The sequence below is a fragment of the Rhineura floridana genome, chromosome 4, assembly GCF_030035675.1.
Source record: "Rhineura floridana isolate rRhiFlo1 chromosome 4, rRhiFlo1.hap2, whole genome shotgun sequence".
Lineage (NCBI taxonomy): Eukaryota > Metazoa > Chordata > Lepidosauria > Squamata > Rhineuridae > Rhineura > Rhineura floridana.
In genome coordinates, this window is record NC_084483.1 from 141,600,902 (window position 1) to 141,620,070 (window position 19,169).

General features: G+C 39.9%; 1 protein-coding gene across 13 annotated transcripts in view; it reads right to left on the reverse strand.

Annotated features, from left to right (window-relative positions):
- Window positions 1-19,169, reverse strand: part of CEP170 (centrosomal protein 170) — a 138,506-nt gene that overhangs the window by 50,022 nt on the left and 69,315 nt on the right. For 12 of the 13 annotated variants that reach the window (XM_061624606.1, XM_061624602.1, XM_061624595.1 and 9 more), the window contains one exon: window positions 6,427-6,576. The exons of the other annotated variant lie outside the window; for it this stretch is intronic. In XM_061624606.1, the coding sequence (XP_061480590.1) occupies window positions 6,427-6,576 (150 nt within the window). The remainder of the gene's footprint in view (window positions 1-6,426; window positions 6,577-19,169) is intronic. 13 annotated transcript variants of the gene reach the window in all.

The window sequence follows — 19,169 nt, forward strand, 5'->3', positions numbered from 1 at the left end:
AATTCAAACAGGACACCACCGTATCTCAGAGTGGGACACCCATATGCCCTTCAACATCTACCCCAACATCTACCCAAAGTATTCATTGCACTTCCTCCAGCACCATGTCCAAAGGTGTGCTGCTAAACAACACCCCTTACTCTATGGATGGTGGTAGTGTCTTCACATAAGTGATATGGGCTACATATGCAGGTTGCAGAAAGTGAAGCCTGTTAACCACAAAACACAAAGTGCAGATAAGGTAATGCAGGTGAACAATACCATCTTTCTTGAACACTAAGCACTTGGCTTCACCTATTGTTAGTGTTGGCAAAGGTGATGTATTTTTTCTTAACAGATGAAATCCAACATGCAAACTCCAGGTGATATATTTACATACCACTTTTCTGGAAAAAATGCAGGAGAGCAATATATAAAACTCTCAATAAAATTCAATAACCTAAATAAAACAGCAGGGTAAAAACCTAATAAAACAAAGAATAAAATAAAATAGAAAATCTCACATAAAGAGCCTCTTGAAACAATAAAGTGTTGTATTTTTAAGACATCTAAAGACCAACTGTGAAGGAGCCTAGGAAACTTCCAAAGGGAAAATAAATATCCTGGAACTGTGGTATGTTTCCTGTTCAGTTGATGGTTGTCAAACAGCCTACTTAGGCTCTGCTGTGCCATTAAATTACAGTAGCAGCTAAAGATTGCAAAACATGCTTACAAAGTATTAATTCAAGTGAGAAGAAAGACCACTGACTTGAAATGGAAATGGACTGCCTTCAAGTCAATCCTGACTTATGGCTACCCTATGGATAGGGTTTTCATGGTAAGTGGTATTCAGAGGGGGTTTACCATTGCCTCCCTCCGAGGCTAGTCCTTCCCAGCTGGCTTGGGCCTGCTCAGCTTGCCACAGCTGCACAAGCCAGCCCCTTCCTTGTCCGCAACTGGGCTCCTTGGGACTATGCAGCTTGCCCACGGCTGCACAGGTGGCAGGGCATGTAACCCGAGCTACTCACTGTGGGGGTGATCTTTAGCTGGCCCTTGACACCCATGAGACACCAGAAGGGATTTGAACTCTCAGAGTCTGGACTCCCAGCCAGGCTCTCCTCCCCACTGTGCTATACCAGCTGTCAGCTGACTTGAAGGACTTCTGTATTTCCTGCTCATGCATTTATTACATATTCTCCTTAAAGAATGCAGAACTCCTTCTCTTCAGTGATGTATTTTTTGTACAGTATTGACTATACATTCCTTTAAGACATTATTCATATGTAAGACATGGCCTGAAACAAAATCAATAATTATAGAAATGGGTTAGCTTCAAAGTGCTGAGCAAAGGTTTGGAAAGTAATGATACCACAACCTGCTGAGGTGACTGAAGTTTGGAGATGAATGGCCAAACTAGGTATGATACACAGCAGCTGCTGGTGGGTGGCTGATAATTGTCAGGATGGCAGCAGTCAGGGAGGAGAGATCTTAACCCTTTCTTCTCCCTATGGTCTCAATGTCAAATGATACATTTTGGTCCATCTAGCTATTTGCATTGGAAGGAGCTGTTAATGTCTAGTTTGGCCGTAAGCTTTATTTACAGGATAAATACTTTATACAAGAGTATTTACGGTTCTAGGAAGCTGGTTTAAAAGTAATTTCTCAAACTTAATGAAGCTGTATTGTCCTTCTCAACTTACTTCCCCCTAAAGGATCAGATTCAGCCTGTTGATACACCTGAATTCATCTTTGTCACTATAAGCTCAGGTAATTTCCGCTGCAAGGCATGCCTTCCACAGCTTAGGTCCCTCCTGACAGAGATAGTTACCATTCCCTAGTAACATCTAGGATTGACTCTTGTAATGCATTTTAAATGGGGTCACATTTGAAAACTGGAAAATGCAGCTGATTCAGAATCCAGTTGCTAGGTTGTTGAGAGTAACTGGTTGCTCTGAACATATCACACCAATGCTTAAAGAATTTCTTTGGCTGCTACTCCATCTCTCAGTCTAATTCAAAGTGCTGGTGCTTACTTTTAAAGCCCTACATATGACTTGAGATCCAGGTACCTGAAGAAACTCTTGTTCCTGTATCAATCAACCTGTGAATTAAGGTAGCCTTCAGAGGTTCTCCTGCAGGTGCCCCCACTATGAAAGGCAACTAGAGAGAGGGCATTCAGAGTTGTGATACCCTGTTTCTGGAACTCGAAGAAGTTTGCCTGGATGTAAAGTGATCCCATAATTTTGATGCTAGACAAATGATTTTATTGTTTCAAGTTGTTGGTTGCACTGTTATCTTAATATGTTGTTATTTGATCCTTGTATTTTACTTCAGTTTTGTAAAGCACCGTGGAGGCAATGCTTAAGGATGGTATACAAATCTTCACATTGAAAAAAGCAAACAAACATTGCAGGTTGGTTGTAGCTGGCAATCTCAGATAAACAGACACAGATTTGCCTATGTTCATGTAGGAAGAAAGTATGGGTGAACTGGAAGCCCCTGCAATTCTGGCAGCTTAGAAAAGAAAGCTTCTGCCTCAGTTGTGATTGTGTTTAATTAGGTAGGCATAACTTCCAGATCACACACTACTTCCTTCGTGTGAACATACCTAGCACTAGAACATTTGGGTCATATTCAGTATTCTTTGTCTACCAGCACAAGGGCTGTTGAGCTAGTGTAAAGAAGAGATTAAAGGTTGTGCAACACAAAATCCTGAGCAACATTTGCACTGGGGAAGCGCATTGTGTAACAGTTTATGCTACAGGAACTAGCAGGACTATAGGAACACCATTAAAAAAAAACCCTTTCTTTCAGTTGTACAACAATCTCATCAGAACCCATTAGACTTCCTGCAGCTTCTCTTGCACTAGGATGTTACGCTGGTGGAAGCCACTCTGCTAGTGCAACTAGTACATTGCTAAGTGACTTTACTTCACAATTCTGTGACATGGTTGTATGTGTAAATAGCCCTCAATATATTGTTAATTTCTAATCAAACTTCCTCCAAATCTCCAATGTTAGCAGTTGTTCTAATCCCAATATACTTCTTTTGCACTAACATAAAAATGAAATGTTTTAAATTCAGTTATCTCATACATCACCATAAAATTAGGTATATAGTCAAAGACACAGATATGAGACTCTGTACCATCTCCTTATTTTATATTATAGGAATTCTTTCCAATATAGTCTCCTTTACAAAATGAATTACTCATCAAATAATTTCACCAACTTCAGCTACTCCAAGGTAAGTAATTTAAAAATTACCAATTAACTGGACTCTGGACTGCATTCTTATTGTTTGTTCCCATAACTGATCCACATTTATATCCACGCCCCCAACCCTCAGTCACCTTAATTTTATTGATCCTAAAATAAGGTAAAAAGATAGGGGAAAGGATAGAAATAATTACACAATACAGTAGTAATTTTTAAAAACAAAAAAGAATTCCTTGAAAGGTTAATCCTGCATTATTGAAATATTGAAGGGGGGAGAAAGGAGACAAAGAGTAATGAAGAGTAAGGGATTTCTCAATATCTTAATGCAGTGGAAGGTTAAACAAGAACTGGCAATAAAGAGTTTATTGTTACAACATACCGTTTGACAGTTTCAGCAACAAAATAAAAGATTTAAACTTCTCAAAAGTTTAATTCTACACATGATTTCCCTTATTCACCTTCTGAATTTATTCCAGGAGCCTAAGCAAAAGCTCTCTCAGTTGGACTTTTGTTGGAAGCATTTATATTAAAGGACATATGGAATATGTATGTGTGGGTTGCTATGGATATGTTATGGAGTCACCTACTATAGATTCTACAAGGCAGGAACATTCTTTCAAAACTCTACTGAGAAAACCTCAATGCATGCTTTTATTTGATATTCATAACAAGGGTACTTTTAAGTAACATCTCAAATAAAATCACCTGTCTCCGGAGGCGAAATGAAGAATGCAGAGATATTCAAGTACTTTTGCTTTGCTAGGACAAAATTTGTATTTTGGTTTTTGTATTTATGTCAAGATTTGGGATGCATCCTTAACATTTGGCCATCACATTATCAACATTTCAGAATTTATCTTTGAAACAAGGAAGGGCTTCAAGCTGCTTCTACTTAAATGAAAGCTGGGATTATTGGAAATGTTATAAAAAGTGGTGTAAGAGCTGCATACAGCTCATGGACAATTATTATTATCTTTATTTACACCCCGCCATTTTTCCAAAACTGGAACTCACGGCGGCTTCCAGATAAAAATACATATAATTAAAAACATACAAAGTCTACATTAAAATAAGATTAAACTATTTCCAATATTAAAACCACACACACATATAGCTAAAAGAGTTCAAACTAGTTTAAAAATAATATATAGATCACCTCTGAATCTTTCAGTATTTTCCATAGCCCCCAACTCATGACATATGTGTGAGAAAGGTACCTGCCTTAGAGTCAATATAATATAGGTAGCATAAGGGTTATCAAAGCAATATCTTCATCACCACTTCTTTAGTTTTCTGTAAGACGTATTGTCCAACTAAAACTCACAGAATCTGCATTGTTGTGCACAAAAGATACTTTTTTGGTCAGAATTTAGAGTTAGGATTGTAGAGGCTCACAGTATAATATCTGCTTCCAGTTCAGTTTTCCAATTTAAAACACTGAGGTAAGTTTAGAAAATGGTATTTGCAAGTGTTCTTGAAGATGGCTTTTGGTAAAACAGCATGGTAGTCAAACTGTGATTTGGAAAAGGGTGTATGTGGTATATGTGGACCAATGCTGAGATTGCCTATTTAACAATGTAAGTACAATCTTATACTGCAATTTTTGAGTAGTGATGAATAGCATGGTTGAAAGTGTACTACTTTCCTTTGCCCCCCCAAACACCCTTAAATAAATTTCAGATTAGCAACGCCATTCAAGATGCATTGAAAATTCTTATTTTATGCGTGTCCTATCTATTAATGAACTTCTTGGATAGGAACAATGATTTAATTTTTTTTAAAAGAAATGAAAGATTATGATATCAGGGCTTCAGATAAGCGCAGGAGCTCCCAGGTTCAATCCCTGGCACTTCCAGGCAAGGTTGGGAAAGATTCCTGCCTGAAACCCAAGGGAGCCGCTGCCAATCACTGTAGACAATACTGAGCTAGATGGACCAATGGGCTGACTCAGTATAAGGCAGCTTCCTATGCTCCTACTGAATATGAAGATAAAGATACAGAACACATACTGCTTTATTACAGTTCTGGAAAAGAAGATAATAGGGTGACAATCAGCTTCTGGTGACGCAGAGTGGTAAGTGGTGGTAACGCAGCCGAAACCTCTGCTCACGGCCGGAGTTCGATTCCAACGGAAGGAGGAAGTCGAATCTCTGGTAAAAGGGGTTGAGGTCCACTCAGCCTTCCATCCATCCATGGTCGGTAAAATGAGTACCCGGCATATGCTGGGGGGTAAAGAAAGGCCGGGGAAGAAACTGGCAATCCCACCCCATATATACGGTCTGCCTAGTAAATGTCGCAAGACACCCTAAGAGTCGGAAACGACTCGCACTACAAGTGCAGGGACACCTTTACCTTTTTTAAAAAAAGGGTTAGTAGTAGAGTAGTGTAATTTTTCCCCATATGGAACAACATCTTTGTACATAGGAAACTCATGTTAACAGATACACATTTTAGCTTCAGATGTTTTACCCCTTTTCCTTCATGTTCTCTTGAAAGAAACATACAAATGCTTATTGTATTTGCTGCACTCTGTGGTTCAGTATATAGTTGGGGAGGGAATTTTTTTTAAAAACTTTTTTGTGTAAGAGAGCTTTGCTTTCATTTTTAACACTGTAATTCCTTAGGCCTCTGAGCACCTTTTGTGGAGTTGTAAAACATTACTAGCAACTGCCAAAAGTTGACACAGAGGTTTCTTACATACTTAAAACACAATTCTTATGCCTACTATTCTGATTTCCCAATGTCTTTGAAGAAACAGTGAACCATGCACTTTCTATCTGGAAAGATCAACTTCCTTCCATCTGTACTCACATTCTGCAAGTCCTTTCCTTTGATGTTTGCAAATTTCATAATTTTTCCTGACCAACCCCCATGTGTACCATAATTAACAATGCAGCAGCTCTAGTATTTATTTTTTCCTTAGTTGCCCAAGATACTGAAGTCTTTCTTGTGACATGTGCACAGCTGCATAACAAATGGAATGTTGCACAGAAGAATATGCTATGTAGTATGTGCAAATAGAGCAATTTTTAAAAGGTTATAAGTGGCCAAGGTTTTTCAGAGAAGAGATATAAGCTCGAATAAAGAAACCAGAGATATAAGAAAATAGAAATTAGTTAATATTCTCTAAAGAAGCTTTGCTTGCTAGCTACTTAACACTGACTACATTAAGGTCCTCTCCTTTATTGGAAGAAAAAAGAAGATGGCCCATCAAAAATTGAATTCTACCTCTGTGTCAAGAAATCCAGTTGTACTCAGTGGTCTTTTTTCTTCCAGCACTACTGTAGCCGAATTTATAACCCAATCTTTTACTAAATCTTTCTGGCTCTCGTTGATAATAGGCCTATTATAATCCTGGCTGTCATCCACTCCAAAAACCTGAAAATAAAACAAATAATCATACACATTAACTGAAAGCCTTCCCAATAATATTCACTTTGAATGTATGGGTGGTGCCTCTACCAAATCAGTTAGCTATTTTTTTCTAAAAAAACACAAACTTTAATAGTTTGTGTTTGTTGTGTAAATCTTGCCCTCAAATTCCTGTAAAAAAAAGAGAAAAACATTTTGCAAGCAGAACTGCTATGTTCCAGTTCTGGGGAAGGTTCAAATAACTGATATTTTTCTAATGCTGGAGTAATTTGAAAATGAGAGATAGAAGATCTAACTATAAAAATAAAAAAATATTTTAAATTTTATTTTGATTTTTTAAAGCTTTTGCTTTATGTAAAAAGATATATCTATTAATTGCTAGCATCTTGTTGATTATAAAAATCTTCTTGGGCTTAAGAGAAATGTAGTCAGTCTTAATATATCTCCTAAATGTGCATAGTTACATATGGATATTTCTAGTTGTGTTCCCTTAACAAGTATGGTATGAATGCAGCAAGCCAAAGCAGCCTACAATGAGGAAGCTAGCATTAAAAGAAAATGATTATGCAAAATCAGTGCTGATTGGCCGGAAGGGAACATTAGTCCTACTACTAAAGCTAAAATGATGTGATGCTGAAAACAGCTAGAGAACTTTAGTTTGAGCAGATATATAATGAGGAAAGGAGTTAAAGCACGAATATTCTTGAATTCTAATGCAAAAACCAAAATGTGCCATCAGCATCCACAGTAGGCATTTACATAGTCTCCAACTAATACTACATATCATAATATATTAACCTTGATTTGTATACATTAATAAAGTTCACTTCCTTTTCAGCTGACTAATTTACAAAGAAGTACAGTTTACAAAAGCAACTATGTGTACCATTTACCCATTTCCGTGTTGCTTTGATAACCTCACTCCTCGATTCTTGGCCCAACTTCCTCTACCCTACTATGTTCAGATCCAGCTTTTACTTACCTTTATGAGTTTAAAGCTCTATACATACACTACCCAGACATAGAAAATACATGTAGATAATGGAAAGTAGGGCCATGCCTCCTGTTTCTGATCCTGAGTTCAGCAGCTACAGTACCAGATGCTGAGGGCAAATTCAGAAGGCATGGGTGCCCCCTACCCTTCATATGTTGAGTCCATGTGTGAGTAAGGCACAAGTGTCTCCATTGTCTCATTCCTTCTTGCTCGTACTCTTTTCATTTAATCCAACTTCATCTCTCTGCTCATCTACCACCAGACATTAGAATGACCCATATCTTTTCTCATTTTCAAGACATCCTCCCCCCACAACTTTGAGTGGACATATAATTTCTATACTTACTTTATGCATGAAGTGCAAATAACAAAATAACTTACGTTATACTGGATTCAAACATTTTTCATATAAAGATTTTCACTTCTATCCACTGCTGTCCATGCACAAGCAGAACAGACTTCTACTTGTACAATGGGGCTTTACCTCACTTTTCTATTCCTTGAAGCCTCCTGCACAATCTCAAAATCTGCTCTGGAGGGTTAGGGGACCATCCTGAGCAGATATGGGGAGTCCACAGGGAAAGGAGAGGGAGGTGAAGTCATGTTTTAAGAACAGATCCTGCCCTTTATTTATTGATTTTTAAAATGTATATTCTGCCCTTCAACCTACAATGATCATAGGGTGGATCATAAAGGATTAAAAACAATAAGTAAAGTTAACAACTTATACAAAATCATAGTATGTTATTTAATCGTTATCATATTTCCATAAATAGGTCAGTACTGTAACTCAAAAAGCCTGACAGAAGAGAAATGTTTTCAGCCTAATCTTGAGGGGAAGGGCATTCTAGAACTGGGGTGCTGTCACTGGGAAGGCCATATTACAAGTCCTGGTAACTCCAGGCTTGCTTTGGTGATGGCACAACCATTAGAGCTTCCCTGCCAGATCTGAAGTCACACACAGGACTGTAGAGGGAGAAGCACTCTTTTTAACATTATAAATGCAATGTGATATATACTGCTAAATATTTTCATACAAAGTATGTATATATATATATAAAAGACAGTTTTGAAAGCAACAAACAGAACTTCACTCAAGCTTGCTCTGGATCCCTATAAGGATTCCGTTAATCACCTAAAAATATATATGAATGTAATTGTAATTAACCAAACAGAGGTTTTTATTATATTAACAAAACGTTTCAGCTTCCGCCTTCATCAGCTGCTAAATGCTGTTACCAAGGTGGCAGTTATAGAGCTTTGAGGATGGAATGCTCAGAGGGGCTTCATTTGCAGAAGCTAAGTAGTGGTGGTACTGTCCTCCAGGTTCAGGCCATGTGGTGCCAATGTGTCCAGAGAGTATATCCAAAAGTTCTCCCTTTTGGTCAATGCTGCTGGATCTGCTGGCATCTCTATCGCTGTAATGGAAAAGTCCAACAGGCTGTGACCCTCGATGTTAAAATGCTTTGCAACTGGTTGCTCCACTTTTTTGGTCAAAATTGCCGACTTATGGTTCCTGAAGTGCGTGCGTAGGTCAGTCGTGGTCTTTCCTACGTATTGGATATGACATCTTGGTCTTTTGCACTCGATGATGTAAACTATATTGCAGGACCTGCAGGTGATGTTCTGTTTGATGTAATATGTCCTGCCTGTCCTAGTGCTTGTAAAAGTGGCTGTCTCTCTGAGGTACACACAGGTGATACAGCATTTGCAGTGACAAGGATGAGACCCTGGATTGGTGATTGGTGACTTAAGCACAGCTCTCACCAACAGTCTGCGCAAATTAGGAGGTTGGCGAAATGCTATAACAGGAGGCCTGCTGATGGCTCTAGTAAGATGTTCAGAGTTTGCCAGCAATTAGTAGCTCTATAACTATAGCATTTGTATGTTAGCAGCTGATGAAGGCGGAAGCTGAAATGTTTTGTTAATATAGTAACAACCTCTGTTTGTCCATCCATCCATCCATCCAAATAATGCAGTAATATCCCTGTTGTTGCAAACTGTAAAGCCTCTGAAAGGGTCAGCCAGTGTGGTGCAATGGCTAAAGTGTCGGAGTGGGACCTGGGAGACCAAGGTTCAAATCCCTGCTTGGCCATGAAGCTTACTGGGTGACCTTGGGTCAGTAACTATCTCTCAGCTAAACATACCTCACAGGGTTGTTGTGAGGATGAAATTGGGAGAACCATGTTTGTATGCCATCTTGAGCTCCTTGGAGGAAAGGTAGGATATAAATGTAATAAACAAACAAATAAGAATGTCTAAATATAAGAAAATTTGTTTCAGTTTACAATATGGAATGGACTTCAAAGAGTTGCTTAGGCCTGTGCTTTGCTTGCGTGTGTTTCTGATTCTCCACCCCTCCCCCGTCATCACATTTTTAACTCCCATACGGTTGCAGAAGAAGATCAACATGAAGTGTAAGAGATTTTTTTGAGAAAAAATAAGTTTATAGCCACCTGGGATTCATGGAACTTCTTACATAGTTCTTTAGATCCTGACCACCATTTTTTTAAGTCATTGAAATAAATTACTTTCATACAAAACAGATGCCATCAGGCATTTAGGAAAAAGCAAAAGGATACCAGCTCTTGGTGAAAATCTGGGGAAAGAATCCTGAACTCATTAAAAGTGAACACAAATTATCTACTCTGTTTTTATAATTGTATACTCTATTGTTTTAACCTGCCCTGGGACTTTATGGTGAAGGGTTTGTAATAAATCATATAAATAAATGAATACTATAATGCCTCAGAGCAAGTACTCTTATTTTATTCAAACTCCAATTAAGATCAATTTGAAAAGTTCACACATTTAACTTGTGAAACTTGCATCAGTTATTATTTCTAACTATGAGAGTGGCTGTATAGTACAGCCAGCATGGATTTTTCACATTCTGCAATGTTAAATTGAAAATACCCCCCGTGCCATTCTGCTCTTTCCCTTAAGCTCCTTACAAAACAAAACCTTACAAAACTTATAGTCCTGAACTCAGAAACACTTCCTTAACCCTCCTCTAAGTTTTCAAGGTGATACACAGAACACTGTAAAATTTACACTAAAAAGCTGCAAAAACAATTGTGTATAATGGCACTGATTATTCTGCAGAACAGTCTCCAGTGGACATGAGGAACATCTCAGTTTGCACAAGATCAAACAGTGGGAGGAGAAATATACTCTAGCAAATCTATAGGTGTGCTCTATGTTTTTAATTGACCATGCCCACCTTTCCTTAAGTGAAGTGGTTTAAGCATAGCAGACTGAAAACATACATCTTGGACAGGCCAAGTTTGTTTTTTCCAACAGCTGGAGTCATTCTTGAAGTAGCAACATATTGTAATCAGTCTGATTTTACATCAAACTGCAGTTTCAGATTCAACTGTTAATGCACCCAAAACAGAAACAGAACATAACCTCCAGGATGAAACACAAAAGGCTGTCTTCACCACCATATGACATTGGCCAATAAAAAGGCTTTGAAATTAATAAAAATAAATTTGACACAGATTTCTAGGATGAATGAGAGAAATATAAGTTTCTAGGCTAGATTCTCTGTAGAAACAGTAGTAACACAGGAAAGAAATAAAGTAAGAACACCAACAAACAAAAAATGTATTCTCCATCTTTGGAGATGCAGTCCTGATTATAGGACTCACCATATGCTCAGAGGCATGTTACCAAATCCTTCTAATCTACACAGGAAGTGGATTGGACTGTGAAAAACCAACCCAAATAGTGTTTGCATTTTTACAAATTTGGAGGACAGTACAGTATCTCAGAGAGGAGGTCAGGTCTCCTGATCTGCTGGTGCATTCACTATAGCTGCCCAATTTCCCTACTTTTAAGACAGAAATATCTGTTGGCTATAGGTACTTCTTAAACAGCAAGATTTTTTTTGCCTCTTAGTGCACTTATGTTTACCCATTAGGGTAACAATAAGGTCATCCTCAAGGGGACCCTTCAAACTCAAGAATTCATAAGGTAAATCCAATCATTTATTCATTTAGTTATAAGGGACTGCAGCTGTTCAGAAGAGCAGACTGGAGCCTTGTGCTGCTACTCTTGGAAATACTTCCAAATAAAGATATCGCAGGGCCATCCCCTACTATAACCTTTACATTCTCATGAAGCTCATGAGGCAATTTATATGTCTTTATTTCACTGTGGCCCTCCAGAGGAGCCATCAGGTTCTTCCGCTGTTGCCCATGGAAGCAGCCTGCCGGCTGTTCATGCCTTGGGGGGAGAATCAGGTCTCTTAAAAGCCTTGAACCTAATATTCTAATGCCTTCAGTAAAAAAGATGGTAAACTCTTCAGCTGAAAATTACGCCATGTCTCTGCCCAAGGGCTGATGACCCTGTCTGTTCTGAAGGGAAAAAGCTAAACCCTTTTCCTAGGTACTGGACTGACTAGGACCAACTGCAGGTTAAAAGTGGGATGGCTGGGTTGTAACAGAAGATGGCCCTGGCTGTTTTCCTAAGACAGGGAGCTGAACAAGAAGTTGTGCAGACAAAGACAACTGATGAGAAGGAACCATAGGCTGAGATATGAACCCATCAGGTCCTTCATCTGAAAACACAGCAAGTGAGAAAGGGCTGCCAATTTCTCTCAATCACAAGCAGTGTCCTCCAACAAATGCTGCTGCTCTTGTGCAATTTCTGAGGAGGGATTCCCCTCCCCCTGGGAATTAGAGGAGCCAAAATAGCAAGATCACCTGGCCATTGTTTGCTTTGTGGATTGAATCAACTTCTTGGTATAAATAAATCAGTGGGGGGTGATGCCTCTTGGAACTGGTGGGGTGGATGGCAAGGAGCCCAACAGTAAGTGGAGCCAGAGCCAATGACAGGCAGAGCAAATTAATACTAGTTTTGTCCACATCCTCTTCCTCCCTGATACAAGGGCAACACTGAGGATAAGGAGGAAGATGTCAGGTAGCGTCACTCCTGTTTTGGTTGTACGTAAGAAAGCAGACAGGTGGGAGCAGGCTGAGCAGAGTGAGGTTGGTAGGGCAGTGCCCCATTTGCCCTAATGGACGAGCCTCCACTGAAATATATACATGGAAGGCCCAAGCTTGGATGCATTGTTCTTGTTTACCTTAGGGCCTGAAGTGACCAAAGACTGAGAAACAGATGATGGTGCTACCTCACAGGACTGCTAATTAAAGATGACAGTTGGAGCTGGGTCAACCATGGTGTACACACACTGTAGAAGGGTGCGATACCCAGATATCACACACAGGAAGATATGCACACATGGTAGAGGGGTGTGGTATCCAAAATTCAACACACACACAGGTATAGAGTGTAGTGGAATAGGAGAGAACAGGGCACATGCATACAGTAGAGGGATGCAGTATCCAGATATCAACACATGCACTGAAAGGGGTGTGTGGTGGAAATTGGGGGTCGAAGACACACTCACATGGTAGAGGGTGTGGTAAAACCCAGAGCACAGGTCAATATTGTTTCCAAAATTCCTTTTTTTGTTGTTGTAAATATAACTTTTAGTCTCTCCACCCTTATCCGAGATAGGAAGAGAAAGAGAGACAAACAAAGGTAGATGCAAAGGCAGATGGAAAGGTACAGTCAGGAACACAAAGAAAATCAGGAGACAAAATGGTGAACAGGGCACAGAGAAAAAAGTGCGGAAGACTAATCAAAATGATGGATGGAGGAGAAGAGCTTGGGAAAACCTCAAGAAAAATGGGCAACCAAGGGCAAAAAGACAGCAATGTGCAATGGGACAAGAGGACCAACACAAGCACTGCAAGACAGAAGGCTTGAAGAAAGGACTGGGAGCTGTAATAGCTGGCTCCACAGATCAGGAAAGCCCGTCAGAACTAATCCTGCAAGTTCCGAGGCAGCAAGGAGTGGGGAAAAACGAAGCTGCCTGGATGATGGAGAACTGCGCAGCAGACCCCCCCCCCAAACAGCAGAGGAAAAAACTCTGGAGCCACCGCTATGAGCCCCACTGAAGAGGAGGAGGGGCTGCAGTAAATAATTCCAAAGCCACAGCTGAGAGCTCTGGAGAGAAGATGAAGAGTGATGTGAAGGGGCTAATGGGGAGAGGGAAAGCTCCACTGGAGGAGCGCGAGTCAAGGCAAAAACTCAGAGACTGCAGTTGAGACCCTCACGGAGGAGGGGGAAGGAAAGGGGGAGAAGCCCCACTTACGGAAAGGGAATTAAAAAATCCCACCACACACAAGCCTCACTCAAACATAGATGCCTCAAGCAATCAGAAAAAATAAGACTCACTCACACACCTCCACACAACTAACAAATTGAACACTCACAGGAAACAAAGAATTAGCAGAGCTAAGGGGGGAGAGCTATGTCTCAGATGAAGGCAGAAATGGACTGGGGTGAGGCTCAGAAGGAGCTGCTCAAGTCTTGACTCCTGTGCATTCCTGCCTTTGGACGTTAGACGGCACTACTACCCACCTGATGGCATGCTACCTGCGAAGAACAACTGCACCAGCTTCCCATTTGTTTCCAGGTCAAATGCAAAGTGCTAGTGATGATTTTAAAGCCATCTATGGCTTGGGACCAGGATAGCTGAAGAATTATCAACAGAGGCCTTCCTGCAAGTCCCAGTGACCCCTGAAATTATGTAACCCCAACCAGATACAAGGGCCTTCTCAGCTGCTGCACAGCACTCAGGCTTTGGAACTCCTTCCTGACTGAAGCTCAGCTTGTCCCTGCATAGTAAAAACCTTTCTTTTTAGGATGGACTTTGGATATTAGTGTTTTAACTCTCCTGGAAACTGTTTTGAGTATTCTGGGTTGATTTTTTTTATTATTTTGGCTTTTAATTTCTATAAGGTATTATTTTTTTATCTTTTGTTGGCCCTTTGATATTGTTAGCTGCCTTGAAGTCAGAAGGCAGGATAAAAATGGTTGAAACAAACGTCTGAGTAGTCCTGACCATGGTTTATATGATTGGTTCCTGATGACAATTTATTAGGATGCAAGATTCCAGGTCCAGGTTCCTCAGACAACAGTTTATTTGGCTCTGTGCTTTTACTTTATTCCATTGATCTTAATCAAATCTCACCCATTCTACCTTGGAGAACACGGCAAGGTACCAGTTCCTGTTTGTAAGCCACGTTGGGTTGACTACTTACTGACCTTTTTTCACTATTTTTTATCATACCGTTTTCCTGGAATGGCTTTGCTTGCTGTAACAGCATATTGCAGTGTTGTCTTTTTATTTCAGTCTAGTTATGACTCTGTGCAGACTTTCAGAGTCAGTAACAGAAAGCAGCTCTGACTTGTTTAATAATACTTATTCTGGTTTTATGGGAAGGCACGAAACATTGTTCTGGAATAATTAAAATAGTGTGGAAAAATGACTTTTGATATGCCCTCATTCAGTCTATTCAGCAATGTTACCGGTGATGCTGCATGATCTCACAAACTCAGTGCATCTGTTGACAAATTTTATCTTCATCTGTAGAAATATAGCTTTGGACAAGCTTAATTACAGAATACTCACTACTCACTGGGTATTTCCTAGACATTAAATATAAGTAATAGTTGCTTAGGAATGCCTGAAGACCAAGGGTAACTACCATAATTTTTACTCTTCTTCAGAGTCACCCATCTATTCTGCTACCTGATTTAGGACATGAAACCCAATTTGTAGCTTGATGTTGCTCTATTTGATTACTTGCAGACCATACTAAAAGGGTCTGGATCTACCACTAAGGACAAGTAATTGCATTTAAACAATGTTTGATTTTTGTGAATGTCTTGTACCTGACTGCTAGAACACTGTTATCTTCATAAACTTTATTACACTGGCCGTGTTCAAATGTCATGGTAAGCCATAAATCATAAAAATGTAAATGTACTGCCTTCAAGTCGATTCTGTCTTATGGCGACCCTATGAATAGAGTTTTTGTGGTAAGCGGTAAGGGGGTTTACCACTGCCTTCCTCTGAGGCTGAGAGGCAGTGACCGGCCCAAGGTCATCCAGTGAGCTTCACAGCTGTGTAGGGATTTGAACCCTCATAGTCCAACACCTTAACCACTTCACCACACTGGCTCTCTCAGAGTTACGCCATAAATCATAGCTTATAGCTTACCATAAACTGAACTGTGTCTGCTTTGTTCCCTCCCTGTTTGTGGAGGGAACAAACCATGATCCCTGGTTCAGCATTATGTTGGTTTGCTTGGCTGAAACAACCACTGATTTGTAAGCAAAGAAGAAATCTTGGTTTATCATTGTGGTTTGTTAGGAATGAAACAAACCATGATTCCTGGTTAAGATATAATGCTAAGGAATTTCAAATGTCTCTAATCAGGAAGAACATCCTTATTATCCTTCTGCATACAGCAAAAGTTTCAAGGTACCATTGATCTTTAAAGTTGTTCACAACAATTTTAAATTCATATTCCAACTTTATTCCCATGGATTTGAAGATGGTGGGCATGGGGTTCCCAGACGGTCTCCTATATAGGCATTGACCAGATTCAGGCTTATTTAGCGTCAGCAAATTTGCTCTGCCATATGCTTTTAGCCAATACTCCATCCAATCTCTTTTGCATGTTAGTAAAAATGCCGCACTTCCCAGTCTTAGCTGCATCTAATTTAAGGCCCATTGGCCACTTTGGAACCAATTTTTCAAAATATATAGGAAAAGAAAATAAGTGTAAATACTAATTGTCATGACCTCCGAGTCTAACAATGACCAAGAAATCAAGTCAGGCATGACAGAGTCACCAACTAAGGAGCCAGACCTGGTTCCTGACTCTGACTTGATGTTAGTGACCACAGAACCACTAAACATAAAGTTGGCAAGCAGGAGGCCTGGCCCAGATCCCACAACACCAGGACCCATAGAGCCAGAGCCAGGCCCATTGTGTCACCTTCCCTTGGGCTTGAGATACTGAGTGCCTCCCAACCTACCACACTGGTCTAATGGCGCAGGGAGAAGACCAGGTGGGGTCAGGAAGCGCACAGATGTGCCTGTCTGCAGCCCACAGGATTGGCCCTGTGAAGACTCTAGGTCTAAAAAGGGGGTGCCGTTTATGAGACATGGACTGGATGCAGAAATTTACAAAGCCTCAGTTCACCTCTAGCCTTTGTCAGAGCAACGTGCTCACTCTGTGGTACTACAACACAGATCTTACTGCCGTGGGCTCTTCTGCAGGACCAGAATAGGACACTAATATGCATTTCCTGCCCATAGGCTTATCACACATAACAAGTTGCATCTTCTGTTACTACAGCAGTTACATAACCTCAGTAGCAATTATTTGATGAGTATATGAGGTTAGGAGTGTTTACTCTTCAGATAAGCGACATACATCCACCATCGCTTAAAAGTCTCCAAGAGGATAAATTCAGCTTCTGATATAGGTTTGGACAGAATAAGAGTAAACAGCAAAAAAGAAAACCCAAGGAAAATAAAACAGTGTTATGCAACTCTTTAAAAAAATGTTATATGTAAATATATTTAGGGGGGAAATCAAATAAGACTATCAAGAAAGTCTCATTACAGTACATCCATGGAAGACTTATAATATGACGGTAGCACAAACACACTGCAATCCAATTTGTGAAACACATCCAGCCTAAACTGAAAATTAGAAGGAGCTGCCCATTATAAGAATTGCAAGACACAAGGCTGGACTGGATTATTTTACCAGCAATATGCGATGGGAAACATGACTGAAACCACCTGCCTTGCCTACAGCAGGCATTTATCCTATTCTCTTACCATGCATGGCTAAAATGTATAGCTTCATATTTGTCTGCTGTGCAGCTCCATGTCAATTTATTTGGGCTGAGTTCAGCAGCACTTGTTAGGGACAGCAATTCTCCCCCCATCCAGTCCCCATCCCAAATTGTATTGCAAACCATAAATGAATATTCTTCAAAAGTGCCTATAAGCTCTGGTTAATATGCAATATTAAAAAAGCAGCATATAGCAAGAGTTCTTACCACATTATAGGGAAATTTAATCTTAGAACAGGCATTTTAAACGTTGTGATGTTCTCCTCACTTCCCAAGAACCTGGAATGGCAGTTCTGCCTGAATTCATTTTGCCCCAGTGGGTAGGTCAGCAGTGGCATCTTTGCTAGGCTTCTGCAAAGCTCCACCTCTGAGCTGAATAAAATATAATGATGTGCACAGAACTTTTTTATTTTCCATAGACTACAGAACCTCAATCACTCTCATTGGGAGAAATCCTCAAACCCAACTGCTTAGTACTCTGTAATATAGGTATTTTACTGCACCACAGTCTATTAATACACAGAATAAATTATAAGACTGAATTTCATGGCTGGAATCCATTTGGTGTCCTTGATCTCATGAAGAGTTTTTGATCTAGTGGAAGTGTCCACAAATGGAAACCGAGGGAAAGCAATTCTTTGCTGCTTTCCCCTGCAGCCCCCCCTTACACCTTTTACTCTGTTCTGGAGGGCTCATATAGAGGGGCACAGAGGGAGGATGAAATCATTTTAAAATAGCCTCTCTTCACCTTCTATCAGCAGAGGCCTTCACTGGATCAAGAGCTCTTCTGTGAGCACAAGGACACCAAACGGATTCCACCCCATCCTTATAATAAAACATGGCATTATTTTTTAAAAGCTGACAAATCTCATGCAATAGCTAGCCACATCTCAGGACTCATAGTTCCCTGTATACAGTAACACTTTTCCATGTGACAGTTTCAGCAGTGAAAGACCAATTTCAACAGTTATATTACGCCTCAGTAACCCTCACATATTATAGTTGTATGAAACTAAATGGTAAATGTTGTATGAAAGTAGGATTTCAAAAATACACTGACAACTGGATCTTCCCTATTGAAACATTAAACAAACATTTGCTTAAATCTGTAGTTTAGTAATTTCTCCCACGTTTCATTATTATGATTATTTATTAAATTATTTATTAAATTAATACTCTTGAATCCTTAAACTGGACTCATATGAGCACTTTTAATAAAAAATCATGGAACATTTGGAAACCAATGAACTCCTATCCATATATCTGGTGGCTTGCTACCACAGTATTGTACCATCCTGGTCTAGAGTTTGCATCCTTTGGAGCAGTACTGGAGATATGGTTTGGGTGCATGTTATACTCCTAGGAGCATGTCAACTTAATCAGCTGTTTGGAAGCATCACAGCATGTACTTATGCTCCATTGAACAGGTGATAATGCCGAGGAAAGTGACACAAATGCAGGAAGAATTTAGGGCACAAACCAGGGAAGTGCAGTGAGATGTATGTTCTTTCAAGCAGAAATCCAGCTCACAATGACCCCGCAACTGTCACAAGCAACAGAACTAAACAAAGCAATAGCACTTTGCTAAGTGAAACTTGTACTTGCTTAAGATAAGTAACCAACTGACCGCAGGCAAGTAGTGAAGTAGAAAACTGTATTTGTCTTTCTACCAGCAGAGTAGTTTTCTGCTACAAGGGTAACATCTCTCTACTTCTTCTATTTCTGACTTTTGAATTGAGAAAACAAAGGGAGAGTCACAAACACCTACCACAGCACTGTTTAGTTTTCTTATCTAGGAAAATGCAACACCACAGTGCCTAAATGCCCCCCCCCTTAGCTATAAGGACATGCTATGTTACCCCAGTCGGAG